We start from the raw sequence: 18,649 nt of genomic DNA, 5'->3' as shown, positions 1-18,649 counted from the left end.
CACCGGAAATATGCAACGTTTCCTTTGAAATAAAAGGAATGGTTAATGCCCAGAGTTTATAAGATATTTACATCTTTAAGATTGTTTCTACAAATACAGGAATCCACAATCAAAACGCATGCTTTGTGTAAATTAATGTAAAACAAAAGCACATCACCTCAACAAGTTGTGTAGGCAACTCTTGTAACATGGTTTACAGAAAGGGGTTTTATTTTGAAGGCGCTTCCCGGAAGTGAGTAGCTTGGCTCTGGAAAGTCTGGACTCAAAATGACCCACATGTAGTTATACAAGTTAGACAATAAACACATATTTGTAAACAAGGTGTTGTTCATCGGAACCAGACCGGGATCCTGGGTCATTTTTCTGTCAACATCAGGCTGAGAAAACATGCCTGAAATAAAAGTAACACCGCTCGGTGAGTAACGTTGACGACTCAGCTAGGTTAGCATCTTCTCTGCTAGTTCCGTCAACAATACATGTGTCTCTAACTGTTTGACGTTATGTGTCATCTAAGTGTTTAGCGCTTTTGGAGCAGCAATAACTTGTGTTTTTTTTATTCTGTTGTGATGTTTGAAAGCACTTTGTACGTTTCACCCGTCGCTGCCTGCAGCTGTTGTTGTTAGCTGTCGAAGCTAACTTAGTTGCACGTGAACTGTGTGTTTCTTCTTTTTTTTTTTTGTTAAAGCTTTCTCTCAACTGTACTGTTCCCTCTCCAAGGTGCTGGACAGGATGTCGGCCGCAGCTGCATCCTCGTCTCTATTGGAGGCAAAAACATAATGCTTGATTGTGGTATGCACATGGGGTACAATGATGACGTAAGTAAACCAGCTTATATTTCAAATTTTTCCAACGAAATAGCTAACACAAGCAACATGGTATACACTAAGTTGAAGCCGTTTTTTAAGCAAATAATTCAAAACATTCTCTAGTTGCAGCTTCTTATTTGTGATGATTTGCAAAGAGATGTTATTGTAAAGTTAATACATTTAGTTTGTGGCCCATTGGTCGAACAAAACAAGACATTTCGCTGAGGCTAAACAACTGATCGAAAAATATAATTGGGAGATTAATTGGTGATGAAAATAATCAATTGTAGTGGTATCTCTTTGAAAAGTGTAATGACTCTTTAATTGCATCTCCAAAATCAAATTTTCTTCATCGGTGTATAAGTAATATATGTAATGCATCAGCCTCCCTCAATATCTAATGTTAAGCCATGTGAGTTTCATATGATTTGAACTTTGTGGAGATGATACATTACAGTCTTATCCCCATTAAATGCAAATCTGTACTGTCATTGCAGAGACGTTTCCCAGACTTCTCTTATATAACCCAGAATGGGCGTCTGACTGAATTTTTGGACTGTGTGATCATCAGGTTTGTTGTCCTAATATACACAGTATGTAAAGTATTTTCTCTATTACCAATACGGATAGAATGAGTTTTAAAAGTCCAGTGTTTTGTTAAATGGCTCACTGTTCCTTTCTCAGCCATTTCCACTTGGACCACTGTGGGGCTCTGCCCTTCATGAGTGAGATGGTGGGCTACGATGGACCCATCTACATGACCCATCCCACCAAGGCCATCTGTCCCATTTTGCTGGAGGACTTCCGGAAGATCACCGTCGACAAAAAGGGAGAAACCAACTTCTTCACCTCGCAGATGATCAAGGACTGCATGAAGAAAGTTGTACCTTTGAACCTGCACCAGACCGTCCAGGTGCAGTGCTCATATCATTTTTGAAGACATCCATCTATTAATAATTTCTGCACCAGCTGCTTGTCTCTTTTGATGGCAAATCAAGCTGTTTCTGTTGTGCTGCTGGCAGGTGGATGATGAGCTGGAGATCAAGGCGTACTATGCAGGCCATGTCCTGGGAGCTGCCATGGTGCACATCAAAGTGGGATCAGAATCTGTGGTCTACACTGTGAGTGTAAACAAGTCTGCACTGTGTCAGAGTTTGTATCAGAGAGTAAATTTGACAGGCAGGATCTCAGAATAATGTCTTTTTCCTTTTTAGGGAGACTATAACATGACACCTGACAGGCATTTAGGGTAAGTGACCTTTACTGTATCTAAGGATTATATGCTGGAGCTTACACCCACACTCTCTTCATCCTTGTGTTTGTATATTTGCAGTGCGGCATGGATCGACAAATGCCGTCCAGACATTCTCATCTCAGAGTCTACGTATGCCACCACCATCCGGGACTCAAAGAGATGCAGAGAGAGAGACTTTTTGAAGAAAGTGCATGAAAGCATAGAAAGAGGAGGAAAGGTAATTTTCAGCGTTAGTGGAATTCTGTATTTTGGGGTGTTAATGGAAAGAGTTTGGATTTTTTGGAAGTTTTAGCTTTCTCATCTTTTCAGGTTCTTATTCCAGTTTTTGCCCTCGGAAGAGCACAAGAACTCTGCATCCTGTTGGAAACATTTTGGTAGGTTTGTTCTTCCAAAGGAGTAAAAAAATCACATACACTGTTATATTAAACATCAGTACAGGGTTGTGTGGCTGTATATACATCTCTGTTAAAGCTATGAATAAGAGAGCAATGATAATAGTGAAATGGATGTGTGGAGATAAACACAACACATATATTTGTGGTTCATAATGGTTAATGTTTCAATTTAGTAAAGGTGTCTGCAATTAAAAAATCCTTTTATTACGGTTGATAGAATAATGGCGGTATTCTTATCAACTTGTTTATAATAAGTGCCGGCTGATTGAAAAGGCACTAATTAACTCCTCTCCTCAACCAGGGAAAGAATGAACCTAAAGGCTCCGATCTACTTCTCCACTGGGCTGACGGAAAAAGCAAATCATTATTATAAGCTTTTCATAACGTGGACCAACCAGAAGATTCGAAAAACCTTTGTACAAAGAAACATGTTTGAATTCAAGCACATCAAGGCTTTTGATCGCTCCTATGCCGATAATCCTGGACCTATGGTAAGTTTGTTTTGTTCCCCTCTAAATAGTTACAGGATGCAAATTCATATGGTAATAAAAAACAACAATATGTGCACTTTCAGGTGGTGTTTGCCACACCTGGTATGCTGCATGCTGGCCAGTCTTTGCAGATCTTCAAGAAATGGGCTGGCAATGAAAAAAACATGGTGAGTCTGGAAGAAAATAGAAGATTTTTGTTGTTGCTGTTTTTTAACAACTGAACAGCAAGTTCTGCCTCTTTTAGGTCATCATGCCTGGGTATTGTGTACAAGGAACAATCGGTCACAAGATCCTGAATGGGCAGAGGAAACTGGAACTGGAAGGCAGATCAACAGTAAGAGTTTTTCATGCTGCTTTCAGTCTGTTCATCTTGCTTTCAATCTGTGCTAAGATAAGCTAATTGTCTCCTGGTTTTAGCTCGAGAGTTTAGCTTAGAGAGTTCAAATCTAACTATTAGCAAGAAAGCCAATAAGTATATTTCCCAAGAAATCAAACTGGTCCTTTCACAATAACCACAACGATGTGTAAAACAACACTAACACAGTGAGTTACTTCATTTTCTGTGACTCTTACAGTTGGAGGTGAAGCTACAGGTGGAGTACATGTCCTTCAGTGCCCACGCAGATGCCAAGGGCATCATGCAGCTCATTCGCATGGCTGAGCCTCGAAACATGCTGCTGGTACACGGGGAGGCGGTAAAGATGGAGTTCCTCAAGGGCAAGATAGAGCAGGAGTTCAGTGAGTGCATCTCCATCCACATCAATCATGTTTGGTTTTTTTTAAATGTAGTGTTTGTTTGCTCACAGTGGGAGGAGAATGTGTTGTCAATCCTGTTGATGTTGTTTTCAAATGGCAGGCATAGATTGCCACATGCCAGCCAACGGAGAGACGGCAACTGTGACAACGAATCCCAGCGTGCCTGTGGATATATCGCTCAACCTGCTCAAGCGGGAGATGGCTCTCGGAGGTATGTTTCGGTTGATTGTTAAGGAATTAGTTTGGTTAATTCACAAGATAGGGAGAAATAAAATGGCACAGATTGTGAGTTTTTTTGTGTGTGGTTACGGTGGCTTACAGGGTGCCTACACAGTCTCAGTTTCAGCATTCAGTTGTTTCCTGACATTTGATGAGACTGATAAGAAGTGTTTCTTCAGAGTAATGTCATCTTGTCCCTTGCCACCTAAATACCATAACCCAAATAAGTTTTCATAATGACAAATGTCATGTAAGTATGGAAGCCCATTCACGCCACAAAAGAAAAAGTCATAATTATGACAACAAAAACAAACAGTGCACTTACTATCTCACAATTTGACTTTTTATCTCATAATTTTGATGTTTTGTAAAAAAAATTTTATCATAATCATTTTTTTATTTTTTTTTGTCATTATGATTTTTTTGGTCATTATTTCTTTTGTCATAAATATGATTTTTCTTTTTGTCATAATTATTTTTTGTTGTCATAATTATGTTTTTTTTGTGTCAAATTGTTTTTTTTGTTGTCATTATGTTTGTTTTTTTGTTGTTTATCATAATTATGATTTTTTTGGTGTGTCTTAAATGGGCTTCCATATGTATGTGAGATGATACTCTAAAAGCAGAGAAAATAAGAAGTCTTTTTTATACTCCTCCTTGACTTTTTGTTTCAAATGAGCCAACACGTCACGCCTCACATTCAAAGCTAATATCAGACTAATGTTGGTGGCATCAACCAAAAAGGTTTTCAGTTCTACAATGTTTGAAACCTTTTAAAGTATAAAACTAACCACTTCAAACCACGGACCATTCATGAGTGTGCGGACTTCTTCTCCCTGAGCTGCAACTCGCTGACGATGCGTATAGTACAGTCCAGCGGGTTGCCAGATAGTGCACCTGCTCTTTCTTCATGATTAACCACTGATATCTGAACATATTGGCAGGGATTATCAGCAGCTCCCAAATCTACGAGTGTTCTAAACCGTTCTTGTGTTGAAGGGCCTCTTCCTGATCCCAAAAAGCCTCGTACCATGCATGGAACCCTGATCATGAAGGAAAACGTAAGTTCAAATACTTCACACATGTCAGTGCAGTGATTCTGTCACTATTAGGCTTTTTAAATACTCATGTAATCTGCAATCTTGTAGCAACTGCTCAGTTATAGCGCACAACTGATGATGATGATGATGATGATGATGATGCAACCCCTCGTTGTCTTTCCCTGAGCACAGAGTCTGAAGCTGGTGTCGTCAGAGCAAGCCCTGAAGGAGCTGGGCCTCAACGAACATCAGTTACGCTTCACCTGCCGCGTGCAGCTCCAGGACCCGCACAGCGACCCCGACACACTTCACAGAATCTACTTACACCTCAAGAGGTGAGGGTCGCACTGCAGGGAGAGGAGAGTCACTGGACCTCCTGCAGCATCTTTCCAATCTGCATTTATTTCACACTTCACCTGCTTGGGTCTGAGTCTGGTTTTAAGTATATCTTTTAGTATATTTGTCATATACTTCAGAATGTGTCAGAATATTTGATCTGATCTCCTTTTTAATCTTGGGTGCGTGAGGTGTGAAATATGTTTAATGTAACACATTTAATTTCTGCTGCATTTTGTGACATTTTGTGGCATTTTGTGTTATTTGTCTGCTTCAGCGTGTTAAAAGGTTACACCATCCAGCACCTCCCCGATGGAACAGTCATGGTGGAGTCCATCGTCATCAAAGTCTCCTCCTCTGCTGAAGACCCCAACACCAAGGTTCTGCTACTGTCCTGGAGTTATCAGGTACAATAGTTTTATTGTCTTTTGTGTTACTAATTCCTGATATTTGCATTACTGTTACGCTATAAAAACAATAAATGCAATAACAAAAGACAATAAGACAATTAAACAGTCACACAGCAACTGGCAGGTCAAATGTGATGAAATTACAATATGTATGATACAAAATTAATAACAATTAAAGGATGTGTTTGATCAAGATGAGATTTTATATATTTATATAAAGATATATATATATATATATATATATATATATATATATATATATATATATATATATATATATATATATAATAAAGAGATATATATATATAAAGAGATATATAGATAGCTCTATCTGTGTATCATCCATAATCATCGTCATATTTACTGAAGAAAAGAAAGGTTGATCGAGGTTGATAAAGAAAGGTTGATCAAGAAGTGAAAAGGTGTGTGGGCTTCGTTATGAAAGTAGACGACGGGGAAACCATCCTGTAGAGCTGCGGTCACTGCGCAGTGGGCGGGGTGTCTGTGGCTTCTTGTGCTTCGTACAAAGCCAAAATAGAGACGTGGTACATTTCTGCCTCTGTGTCATATCCTTTTTTTTTTAAATCTTTAAATCTATCAAAAAAGTATTTTTGTACAGTTTTTGTACAGTTTATTACTAGCGTGCGTATATATATATATATATATATATATATATATATATATATATATATATATATATATATATATATATATATATATATATATATCTACACACCTTTTTAGAGTATGACTTAATATATGCGAAAAAAAGGAGCTGCAAGGGGCTGAAAATGTTGGAACCACAGTAACATTCATCTATGTCTAGTTACTATTGAAAACTGCTTTTTGTCAGTCCTCTTTGATTTGTTTGTGTTAAAGTAAAAATATGGTTGTTTGTCTTTCCTTCCAATGCTTCTGCTTTGACCTTGTTTTCTTTGTCAGGACGAGGACCTGGGCAGCTTCCTTTCAAATCTGCTGAAAAAGGGACTTCCATCTGGACTCTGCTGAACTATATTTTGTTCCAAAAATATGAACATTTTCCCTTTTTTTTTTCTTTTTTTTTTTTTACCTGGATTTGTGTGCGCTCAAAACTCCTTCCCAGTGCAGATGATTACATATTTGCACCTGTAAACTTTGAATTTGCTCCCTTCTCATGTAGGGACAGGGATTGGCCCATTCTTTTTTTAAGTGATGTACAAGAATCTTTCATGGACTCATTTATAGACTGAACTGCACACGATTATGAAAATAAAACACTCAAAGTTTGATTTGTCCCTTTTTATTTTGAAGTACAATTCAAGATTTTTTTTTTTTATTACATTGACAATGACTCATATCAGGAGATATATCTACAGTATGCATACACCGTTACCCTTCAGCTCACTGCAATGGTGTATACACGCCTCCTTCTCCAGACTCTCCTCCACAGCCACGCCATCTTTAACTGCTTCCATTTGCAGTGGTTGGTGGTAATGTAATAAAGCACGGGGTCCAGGCATGTGTTGAGGATGACGAGCGCCATCGTGACCCGCCTGGCATGGTAGATGGCGTTGGCCAAGGAGCAGCTCTGGATGACCTCCAACCGTCGAAGGAGGTGCAGCAGGTACACCACATGGTTGGGCAGGAAGCAGAGCAGCGTTATAGCCAGGATGGTGTAAATCGCCCTCACGGCTTTTTGGGCCGTTTTAGTCCTTATCATGGAAATGCGCCTGGCGGCCAGCGGGTAACACACCATGATGATCACGGAGGGCAGCAAGGAGCCGAAGATCAGGCACAGCAGGCTGTACACCGCCAAGCGCGCGTTCCACTCTTTCTTGGCGAAATTCTCGAAGCAGCTGAGGCTTCCAGATCCATCCGCGTTGGTTTCAAGGGGTCCCATGAGGACGAAGACCAGCATAGCCACAGCGGTTAAACACCAGAGCGTCACGCTCACAACCAGGGAGCACAAGGGGCTCCGCAGACGAAAATAGTTGTGGGGGTGTACGGTGGCCATGTAGCGATCCACGCATATACAAGTCATGAAGCAGATGCTCAAGTAGATGTTGGCGAAGAACACAATCCCAGTGACACGGCAGGCGGCATCCCCAAACACCCAGTTGTTTCTGTTCAGGTGGTAGTGAATCTTAAAGGGCAATGTGCAGAGGATGACGATGTCTGCCAGAGCGAGGTTACTGATGTAAACACTGAAGGCCGTGCGGGGAGCGATCCTGAACGTGAAGACGAAGAAGGCGGCCAGATTTCCTGGTAGGCCTACGACTAAAGCGAGGATGTAGACCGCTGGAAAAAAGTAGTACTGGTACTCTGCTGGGTGGGAAGTGCAGTTGCCACCCGTCATATTTATCATTGCAGACGGTGTTTTGTCAGATGAAAGTCAGTGAGCGTAGGTTGATTCTCAAACGCTGCTGCATCTGTTCCTGTAGAAACACAAGCATGTTTCCATTCAGTTTTTACACGTCTACTGTTTCAGTACCTCTATTTTTGTCAGTGTTTTTTTTTTTTCCCCCCAGAAGATGACTACATTCTTCTGTATTAATCAGGTGTCTGAAAAAAAAGGGAACTGGAGTGGACATTTTTAACGAATAATACACATTTACTCATGTAATTTACATTTATCTAAAAAGAGGTTGATGTAAATCATAAATAGCAGCAATACACTGATCACTTATAAAAAGCCAGAAAAGTTTTTCTTAGAGTAGCATTAATGTGAGGATTTGAATCCTATGCATTCAATTAGTTGTACGGTTTTAACCACATTTCAATTACAACTTTTCTGAATCATTACATTCATATAAAAATCTGAACACAAAGCACATCTCAACTGTACAGTTCAAATAAAACCAAAAGGTTTTAGAAAAACAACACTTACCAAGTTACTTCGCTGGATTCTGTTGTTTGATCTCCAAATGCAGAAATCTGAACTGTATGTTGTAAACACATGAGATGAAAGCTTAGTTTTGTAGCTGCACATTGGTCGAGCACCTCTCTATAATGCAGTGAGCATATACAATGCTGCTCTTTGCAAAGGCGTCTTAGTTTCCTGTTTCAGTTATCTGAAGCAGTGGAATTAAGAGAGGGGCAGGAAACCATAGCCTGATGACAGAAGAATATGCACACGAGTGTATTTATAATTTGTGTAGCTTGATATAATAACACAAAAATGCACATAAAGGTCAAGCATGTTTCACATTTTCTTTTCTATAAGGCCCTACAGTTTAGTTTTAAAGTCAAGGGCATGCATAGTGTTTTAATTGTGGTTATTCAATATGTCCATGATACACTGTATGATTGCTAATTATTTATTAGTTATTGCAAGATATGATTATGGATCTTTTACAAACAAAAGCACATAAGATCCATGTGTATGTCCTCCAGGCTCTAGCGCTTTCTGTAATGCTCTGACATAATGATATTTGTCACAAGTCCTGTTGCTTAGTTAATAAAGCGTTCGGGTGGTAATCCAGTTGTAGTAATATTTCATATACTCTTCTCTCGAATGAGTTAATACAATAGTGACTCACTACATCTTGGTATGGTTTAGTTCCTTAAAAACGTCAACGTGAGAATTTTATTTTGAAAGAATAAGACCGGAAGTTGTTTTGAGTCGCGCGGAACAAGGAATACATTGAAAAGTGGTTAACGCTAAAGTTTTACTTTACAGGCAAATTATAATAATTATAATTAGTTAATATAGTGTTATAACCACAGTCTGTAACAGATAAATAAAAGGAACAACTAGTTTCCAGTGTATTACTCTGACTGTAAATAAGAAGGTATTACCATGTTGAACGATAATGTTATGCTAGCCACCTAGCTAGCTAGCTAGGTGGCTAGCATAACATTAGCTAGCTAGTTGTTAATAACAAAACAAATCTGTTACAACAGTGGCTTTATGTTCAGTATTAACCTAGCGAGGGCCGTATGAACATCGTCTGTAATCAGTAATGTTCCTGTCCAGTAATATTAAAAATATGGATCAGTCAACGGCGTTAAACGCAGCAGGTGGCGAGGCTGCAGATAAATGTTTCATCTGTCTGAGCGCCTTTAAAAAGCAAATTGTAGCCTCTCTGGAAAACTGCCAGCATGTCTTTTGCATTGACTGTATACTCCAGTGGTCCCAGGTAAACGTACACTTCACCTGTCACTCCTGTCCAGCAACACGTGTCATGTCTTCACCACACTTACTTTTATCAGCATAGTATTTATTTTACATTCTGACAAGAAGGTGTAGCAATCCCACTGGACGGGCCATATATGTGCAAGATTAATACATTGAGACAAGTTAACTTGTGTTTCAAGATATCCTTCGTGGCTCCCTGTTCTTTTAGGAAAGGATAGCTGAAGTGACAGGATATTAAAGTTTAGCACCATGTGAAAAAGGCATTTGAGATTAGAGCTGGATGATTAAATGGTTGACTCAGTCACTGTTTTATTATTCATTTAGCTCTTTTATTTAATTAAATGCCAACACGTTATCTGCCTCTGTTTTATATCATTGTAAATGAAATATATTTGAGTTTGAAAGATGTCACCGTCGGCTCTCTGCTTTTGTTGATGCAATAATTGATGGATTAATTTAGAAAAGATCCTGAAAATATGTGTTAATTGCTGCACTATTACATACAATATATGTATGAGCCTTCATCTCTATGCAGACTGAATCAAATTGTAAAAGACTAGTATATGTCTAAGCTGCATGAACATTAAAGTTTGCATTTGTTTTTGTGGTTGAAATTGAGAAATGTTGTTGCTCTGTCTTGATTCTCAGACAGCCAACACTTGTCCTGTGGATCGGATCAGATTTGCTTTCATCCACCAGAGACGGCGCCCTGGAGGGCCGATCCAAAAGAAGGTGATTATATGCACTATCCCAAAGGTAGCTTCCTGCCAAGCATTTGGAAATGTGTGCGACCTGAACTGTTTGCGGTGTTGCTGCAGATCAAAGTGAGAATAAAAAATAGGAAAGATGATGATGATGATGATGATGATGATGATGATGATGATGATGATGATGAAAGAGAAGAAGGAAGCAACACTGTTATCTGCGAGGAATGTGGACGCAGCGACCGCGGACACCGGCTGCTCGTGTGCCTACGCTGTGAATCAGGGTATGGCTTTGCGGTTTTATCTCAGGGAATTCGGGTCTTTTATTTTCAGTAGATACTGGTGTTTATTTCAGCCATAGCAACAGCAATAGCAGCATTAAATTAGCTAGTTGTACTTAACTTTGGCCACTCAAATGCGTACAATTTCTGGTGGAGATGCTGAAAATCTATGTTTAAGTGACTTAACCACAGAACTGCGGTTGTACTTTTTGTTCCAGGTATCATATGGACTGCTTAACTCCATCATTAAACACTCACCCTGAAGGTGACTGGATTTGTGCTGAGTGTGCGGTCACTCCCGAGCATACAGGTAACGCTTTGTTGATAACCAAGTCGGTATCTGGCACTCTAAATACACACATCATCCTAAATACACACAACATAGAGGTTTGTCGGCCGTCTCACAAACTAGAAGGAGAGTTTGTATAAAATTCCCATTACATACTATACTGGCATGATCTGAATCTCACAGCTGTCTGCCTGAATAGATTCATCCACACCATGTATACAATATAGGAACAAGTCTTCAAAGGATGGCTGTTTCTCGTCCCTTGCCCACTGTAAAATATTCTATGACATGCAGAAATACTCGTTCATTTCAAGGCAGGTTTTTTTTTTATAAAATGTTTTTTCATGCTGTGAATTTGTCCTTGCTCAGACGACTCCACGGTGGAGGCTGAGATCAGTGATGGAGAACTAACGGACCTCCTCGCTGAAGTGGATGAAACAGCATCTATCAGCAGTCGCCTTCGGCCCTCCACTCTGAATCGTCCCAGCGGCTCCGCTGATGGACGACACAGTCGGAGGATCCAGAGCAGAGCCAGCAGCAATCCCCATCCTCTCGCCCAAACCTCCAGGGTCAGTTCAACATTTCACACAGAGAGTAACGTCTGCTTGTGTACCAGACAGTATGAGGTGAACATGAAGATGTGTTCAAACATCATATTACAGTTTATACAGCAGACTTTGGGGTATATTCAGAGCCCTTGAGAGACTCTTATAGCCATCTGGATGAAACCATTTTGTCTTTAAATCGATATAGCTGCTAGTTTGTTTTGTTAAGAAATTAGTAATGCTGAGCAGCACTGTACTGAGATCTCTCTTCCAAATCACAATCCTAAATAATAGAAAGTGACATTGTTTGTATTTAACAAAATGTCACAACTGCAGAAATTAAAATCTTTACAGTGCATCAAATGTGAAATACAGAAAATGACAAACTTAAAAATGTAATGTTGTGCCATTAACTCTCTTCTTGTGCATTATTCATTCCGTTAAACTCGAGCGTGCCACTGACTTGATCAAACGAGGGCAAAGGAAAATTCTTCAAGCAGTTATCAGATCCCCTCACTGTACAGGCACCTCTGTGGCATTTAACCACATTTCTTGCAGATGTGCTGTTCGCAGTAATGCAGAAATACCTTTCCACCATGCATCCAACTGACGTGCGTGCATCGTCTCTTGCTGTTGCTGTTTGCGGTCGAGTTCCTCTGCTCTTTTGGGTTAATCTGTGTCGGTTACTGCTTCTGCTCGAGTACAGTAGACATTGATTCAACTGTAACTGCGGATAAGGATCAACGGGCAGGACAATCTTTGCTTCCCTTCACCAACGCCTTTGAGAGCTTTGTAACATTTTCTGGGTTCTAAATATTTCTTTAAGGTTGTAAAGTGCTGACTTCATTTGGCTGTAAGTGACTAATACTCACAAATGTCATTACTCAACCAGTTGCACTTCATTTTCAGTAACCTAAACTGTACTATGTAATATAAATACAAATGATGTTTATGTTGCTTTGAATGTTTTACTTTTGAACTGTAAAAGTCAACCTACCATAACATTGGTGTTAATCTCCTTCAATGATCTGGGTTTTTTTGTTTCTGTTCCCAGCATGTACCTCGATACCTGTTACGGGAAACACCGCCTGCAGTAGCAACAGTTGAAGTAGCGGCACTTCATCACGGGGGCATAAACAGTGCTGCAGTCAGTAAGTTAACAACTGTGAGTTCACTTCCTCTTAGCGTCAAGATTCTGGGAATTTTCTTACATTTACCATCATCTGTTGTGTGTGTTTCACAGAGTTGAAGACGGGGGAAAGAAGAAAGCGAGCTACTTGATCTCCTGACACCAAGAGGAGTTGTTGGACGGTGTGTTTCCTCACTTCCTGTCACAGTTGACCACATGGTGGCAGCATTGTGTTATGAACATAAACCTGACCAGAGGAAGAAGTTGCTGTTTATTTCAGAACTATTGTTTCCTCTTAAGTTGAATGTTTTTTTAATTTTACTTTTGTTAAAAGATAAGGCTGACAATGTTCTATAGTTTTTTTACTGTCAATAAATCCTATGAAAAAACAGCAATCTGTTAGTCCGCCTCTTACTAGTGTATAACTGTAGTCTGTGTGTTTGTGTGTGTTCAGGCACATTCAGCGACCTACTGCAACATCTTTTTCAATCAGATTTTTTGTTGTTCAATGATCAATCTAAACCTAATCTACTGATTTGGAAAAATGAGAAGCCACCGTCAAGCTTCAGAGAATTTTCATATTGTTTTCCAAATTAGGAGAACACAAGCATTTACAATAACTCATCTTCTTCAATACCATGTTTCTGTACTTCCATCTATACTTTAGCTGAACGATAACGTTGGCATGCAACTTTTCTTACAATGCTTTCTAATGCTACCATGTTCACAATCTTAGTTTAGCATTGTAGCATGCTAATTTTAAGGAGCACTACGATTTCATTACAGCTGAGGCTGCCTTGCAGAAATTTCATCATGATGGTGCTTGAATGTGAATGTTTTTCCAAACTCCTCAGCAATATCATCTAACGATAGTCACAATATGGATCAATATACATCTCAAGATATCAAACTATTTCTGTCAATGCATTCAGTAAAGAGATATTTCATAGATCAGGGAAAACTCTGACCTACTGGTGACACTGAAACATAAGCAAGCGACTCCCCAAAATCAGCAGGATCTATCATCTGGGGAACATAAATGTATGCACAAACTTTATTAGCAATCCATTAAATCGTTGTGGAGATATTTCAGTCTGGACCAACAGATGAACGTGATCATTTCTTTAAATGTGAACAGAAAGTAGAATGACCTCTCAAGCACCGAGAAAAATCAATGTTTATCGTTCAGGCAGCATGGTTAGGGTGCATGAAGATGGTTAAGGCGGTCCTTAACGGGGGTATCTGAGACGACTCGACTCTTCTGCAGGATTTCTTCATCCCTCCTCCTTCAGCAGCCCTGAGCCATCGCCTAGCAACACCAGCCTCCGTCTCATTTCTCAGGATCTTGTTCAAGCCGTACCCGAGGCTGCATCAGTCAGACGCTCCCAGGCCTGTTGTTTCTGGTCATCTGATGTTAAATCCCTCCTTTGATGTCCGAAAAAGCAATTGTCTGCTGGATCAGACACCTTAAAATCAGAACCTAAGAGATCCAAGATACAAAAATAAATGTGAGATCAAGAAATCATTCCATTAAAATAGCTCCTTGATATTACAGTGAAGTTATTATAGCTCCCATCTATCAATGTTAATCTGTGTGTTTGTGTTCGTCATCATCAACGTGTGTTGTGATTCAGTGGGCGGGTACTTGAAGAGCCTGCAGCTCATCTTGCCCTACTTTTCCCCTCAAAACAATGGGCACAGTAAAAACAAATGTTCACCTTCGTCAGCCAGACATGTTTGCAGAGCAGAATTGTTGGAATGAACAAAAATGTCCAAGCTGTGTTTAAAACACAAGTGTACACAAGAAAGCACTCAGTTCCTTGAGTGTTGTGTTATCATATACTAAGGCGATCACTTTAGGGGTCACTGGAGAGCAGTTACTCTCGCTATTGTCTTATTCTCCACACTCTTATGTCTGTTGAATATGATGCCAAAAGCCAAAGCTTGGCGTAAAGACTGCAAACAGGGGAAACAGCTGTCCACATGTAAAATAAAATCGGCCTTCCTGAAAAGTACTTTCCTTTGTTGCGGCTCCAGCTTTGAGCCAGTGCTCTAATCCATATCCACAACATACTGCAGAGTGGATAAGGAGCTGCTGGGCCAGTGACGACCGGCTTTTGGGATGTAAAGCCTGCATCTCCTTTAAGTAATTAGGCTCACCCAAACACGACTAACAAACAAGTGCCGAGGTCAAAACCTCTAATAACACACTGCTGCTCCAGAGAGAGACTGTTTATGAGTACGTTCTCAAAGATTGACACGATATGTGACGATATGTTGCTGATAGAGAATGTGTTGACAATTAATGCTCTAAATGTGATTTTCCTAAATGTGTTTTATTCACCTACTGCACTACTCTCTGTGTCTGTACACAAAATATGAAGCTAAAGGACGCTTAGCTTCGCTCGAGGCCTGACTCTGTCCAAAAAGTTAGAGAACTTTCAATTTAAGTTCCTTAATTGAACAATTTTACAGTTTCTGTTCATATTACAGTTTAACACAAACATGGCTGTAGTCTTTGCAGGCTAGCTGTTTCCCCCTACTTCCACTCTTTGTGCTAAGCTAAGCTAACCGCATGCTGGCTTTAATTCATACTATTCATGAAATGTATCATTTTGCTTATTTCAAAGAACGGGTTTTAAAGTATTTCTAAAATATTTTAAACTATTTCTTTAATGAACTCTTTCTTTGGTTTTCTTACGTATTAAACGCCTTGTACGCTAATGGTTCTGCATTTACGTAACATCATTTACTTTTTAGAGAACCATTGAAACATATAGCTGAATTAAAAGCGTGCACCTGCTCCACCCTCCAAGTTATTCTGCTGATGCAGTGGAACTGATGCTGGAAGTTGTAACACTCCCAGGAGCGCTGCTTAGCGCTGCAGAGGCAGAGAGGCACTTTGGGTGGAGACATTAGCTGCACTGGCAAATGTGCACTGCTAAATAAGTCAGCAGGGATGTTAACATGACTGCAAACAGTTTCTGGTTAAAAAAAAAAAAAGGGAGGGCAGGGGGGTGGGGTTTCAAACTCATAAAGGTCATGTGTCATGGGCTTTTGTATGTGACCCAGAATGCAGAACGAGAATATCATTTATTAAAACGCCCATTATTATCACAACATCCCCTATCCCTGAGTTCAATGGTTCCCGACGTTTTTGCTTTGACACAAGCTTTGTCTACTTGTGACCCCTTGTCACTGATTGCATAAGTCTACTGGTTATGACCAGTTCAACCCAAGACCTTGGCAAAGATGAAAGGAAACATTATTCAGTGCAGCAGAAATAGTTTTTTTCCACTTTCCGATCCAGTTCATTATCTTGTGACCCTCTGTTGGGTTCCCGACCCCCATACCGGGAATCACAATTAACTAATACTCTAAAGATCACTAGTTCATATCGCGCTTGTCTAATCCATATAAAATTTGAAGTGCAGGTTGTTCTTGTTATGTATCTGACTACTCAGCACATAAAATCATTTTTGTTTTGTTTTTACTCATACATTCTTATGCAGATTAAAAAAACAAGATATGGCGTGCCAATTAATGAGCTTTTAGAGGACCTACTCAGTGTATTTTGATACCTTTTTGTAAAGGCAGGCGAGCTTAGTTTACAGTCTTTGTAGTACAAAGACTGAAAACTAAGCTAGCTTGCCTTCATAAGCAGCTAGTTAGCTTAGTAACTAAGCTAAGCCCATAAAATAAGTTTTGTTTTGTTTTTACTCATACATTGTTATACAGATTAAACAAACAAGATATGGCGTGCCAATAAATGAGCTTTTAGAGGACCTACTCAGTGGATTTTCATACATTTTTATAAAGACAAGCTAGCTAGCTTCATCAGCAGCTAGTTAGCTTAGTAATTAAGCTAACTAGCTGCTGATGTAGCTTCATATTTACTTTACAGAAGAGCGGTATCCATTTTTCTCATTTAGAAGAAGAGAAGTCAGCAGAGCTCTGTCAAAAGCCAAAACCGTATCACAAATACTACGCTACGATGATCCTGCGAGTATGTTCTTTATCCTTCCATTCACCTTCTAAGTGCACTTAGTTCATGCACGTATCGCCTCGAGAGTGAGTACAGCAGTACTATGGCAAGATTAAAATTGATTTAAAAAAGAATATATTTTTTAGTACGTCGGTGCTTGGAAGACATGCATAATACAGAACATTCATGCAGCATCTGTACATGCCTCATTGGTAGTGTCTAGTGCAGCATTGCACCTGCAGTCAGAAGGGATAACATTACAAGCTGTGTGCTCAGCAGTGCAACTCGCAGCTCTCTCCGGCAGCCCAAAGAGGGGAGCAAAAGTAGGTCATCCTCCCAGAGACCCACACATCTCTCGCTGTGATTCCACACTGCAGCAGTGCTTGTGGCTTCCATGAGAGGGAGCAAAAATGAGAGTCGACAGCTCCCTTCCACTCATTTTCCCTGCACAAAGGCAGACAAGTCTCATATCTGCTCCTGTTGGATGCCACAGAGAAAACAAAAGCAGCAGGAGGCGAGCAGTCTGATGTGATAGCTCGGCAGTCTCTGCTGTTAATCATCTGGCTGTCAAGCACCCAATTCTGTTCATCGTCATCATCATGACTCAGAATCTGCCTCAAAAATCTCACAGAGTCCCTCCATCTTCAAGGAATTGTTCGTCATTTTAGTAATTACAGTCGTGTGCTCTCTTGTTGAGATTTAGATGAGTAATTTGATACCACACTATCATATCTGGCTATTGAATATGAAGCAACAGTGAGCATCAGGCTAGCTTAGCTTAGCATACAGACAAGGAAACAGCTAGCCTGGCACAAAATCAGTTTTCTATCCGGATCCCCATTGAGGCACACTGGTGTTTTGAGCTAAATGTGAATGTTAGCCTGTAAAATGTAACGCTAACAGGCTGGTGTTCAGCAGGTGTAGGTGCACCATGTTTACCGTCATATTTTAGCGTGTTAGCAATGCTAACATTTGCTACCACTAAACACAAACACAACTACAGTTGAGGCACATGGGAATGCTCATAGTTGTTCAAGTATTTGGCCATAAACCAAAGTATTCTTATACGTTTGTTTAACTGACCTGGTGATGGCAATAGATGAAAAGTTAAGGGCTCACCAAAGTTCATGCAAAAAGGGAAACATGTCTGCACCTCTGATCATGTGCTGCAACGCAACCGAGAACGGTATATAGATCATATGCATGTTACAAAGTCCGCTCTGAAGTTTCCCCAGCAGTGTGCACTTTTATATCAGCCAACCGCTGACTCAACACCTTCATAAAGAAGCAGTAAGTGCTTTCATCTCAGATTAGGGAAAGGAACTGGCGATGAAACAGAGAAGGAGAGGGGAGGAAGGAAGAGGGGGCTTTTGGTCCCCAAAGCAGCAAAGACAAAACAGAGCCGCCATATTGGTAGAGCGCTTGTTTTTTCTTCAGTATATATGGTAAAAGTCCTGGTATGGTTTATAATCTCAAGGCTATAGTGGAATTGATTTTTTGACCTCCTGCAGAGCTAAAACAAGAACAGCAATGCTGTTATGCTTATGTTCAGCAGCTGTAATGTTTATCACGGTGACCATATCAGCAATAAACGACAAACTGAAGCAAACTATTGGGTAATTGCAATTCACCCAGAGGTTAACATGAATGTGTACACCCATTCCCATGACAATCCTTCAAGACACACAAGACATATTTTCCTCAGAACTAAATATCAACCTCCTGGTGGCACAAGAGGAAACGTAAGTACAGCACCAGTATCAGTAGGTTACATCGGGGAAATGTGGATGTCTCTGTAACATTTCATGGCAATCCATCCAACATATATTGAGATGTTTTGGTCGGTTGACCAACGCCGCCGTCCCTTCAGCCACAGCGCGAGCAATTTAAC

General features: G+C 40.0%; 3 protein-coding genes across 5 annotated transcripts; 2 read left to right on the top strand and 1 right to left on the bottom strand.

Annotated features, from left to right (window-relative positions):
* Window positions 1-241: 241 nt before the first annotated feature.
* Window positions 242-6,976, top strand: ints11 (integrator complex subunit 11). Its single transcript, XM_068597733.1, has 17 exons — window positions 242-415; window positions 718-815; window positions 1,304-1,377; window positions 1,491-1,719; window positions 1,829-1,927; window positions 2,021-2,055; window positions 2,140-2,278; window positions 2,371-2,435; window positions 2,758-2,947; window positions 3,031-3,114; window positions 3,192-3,281; window positions 3,523-3,685; window positions 3,804-3,914; window positions 4,922-4,983; window positions 5,155-5,297; window positions 5,576-5,705; window positions 6,651-6,976. Exons 1-17 carry the CDS (start codon window positions 388-390, stop codon window positions 6,714-6,716), a joined length of 1,806 nt encoding a protein of 601 aa, XP_068453834.1. The 5' UTR covers window positions 242-387; the 3' UTR covers window positions 6,717-6,976.
* Window positions 6,977-7,083: 107 nt separating this feature from the next.
* On the bottom strand, window positions 7,084-8,097 carry LOC137800993 (lysophosphatidic acid receptor 6; the record flags this gene model as incomplete). The annotated part of the gene is given in 1 exon segment (XM_068598379.1): window positions 7,084-8,097. A coding segment is annotated over 1 exon segment (1,014 nt), but the record flags the coding sequence as incomplete, so codon positions are not given.
* Window positions 8,098-9,307: 1,210 nt separating this feature from the next.
* LOC137800595 (PHD and RING finger domain-containing protein 1-like) lies at window positions 9,308-13,168 on the top strand. Of its 3 annotated transcripts, none has more exons than XM_068597856.1 (7): window positions 9,308-9,826; window positions 10,474-10,557; window positions 10,644-10,813; window positions 11,029-11,120; window positions 11,469-11,668; window positions 12,699-12,795; window positions 12,888-13,168. In XM_068597856.1, exons 1-7 carry the CDS (start codon window positions 9,650-9,652, stop codon window positions 12,923-12,925), a joined length of 858 nt encoding a protein of 285 aa, XP_068453957.1. In that variant the 5' UTR covers window positions 9,308-9,649; the 3' UTR covers window positions 12,926-13,168. The 3 variants fall into 3 exon arrangements, with proteins under 3 accessions (XP_068453957.1, XP_068453958.1, XP_068453959.1); XM_068597857.1 differs by having other exon boundaries at window positions 12,699-12,809; XM_068597858.1 differs by lacking the exon at window positions 10,644-10,813.
* Window positions 13,169-18,649: the final 5,481 nt, after the last annotated feature.

Source organism: Clinocottus analis, unplaced genomic scaffold (assembly GCF_023055335.1).
Source record: "Clinocottus analis isolate CAN_PGR_092001 unplaced genomic scaffold, fCliAna1.0.p SCAF_4, whole genome shotgun sequence".
NCBI classification, from domain to species: Eukaryota; Metazoa; Chordata; class Actinopteri; order Perciformes; family Cottidae; genus Clinocottus; species Clinocottus analis.
Note: the sequence above shows the minus strand (reverse complement) of the source record. Positions and strands in the feature narration are given on the sequence as shown.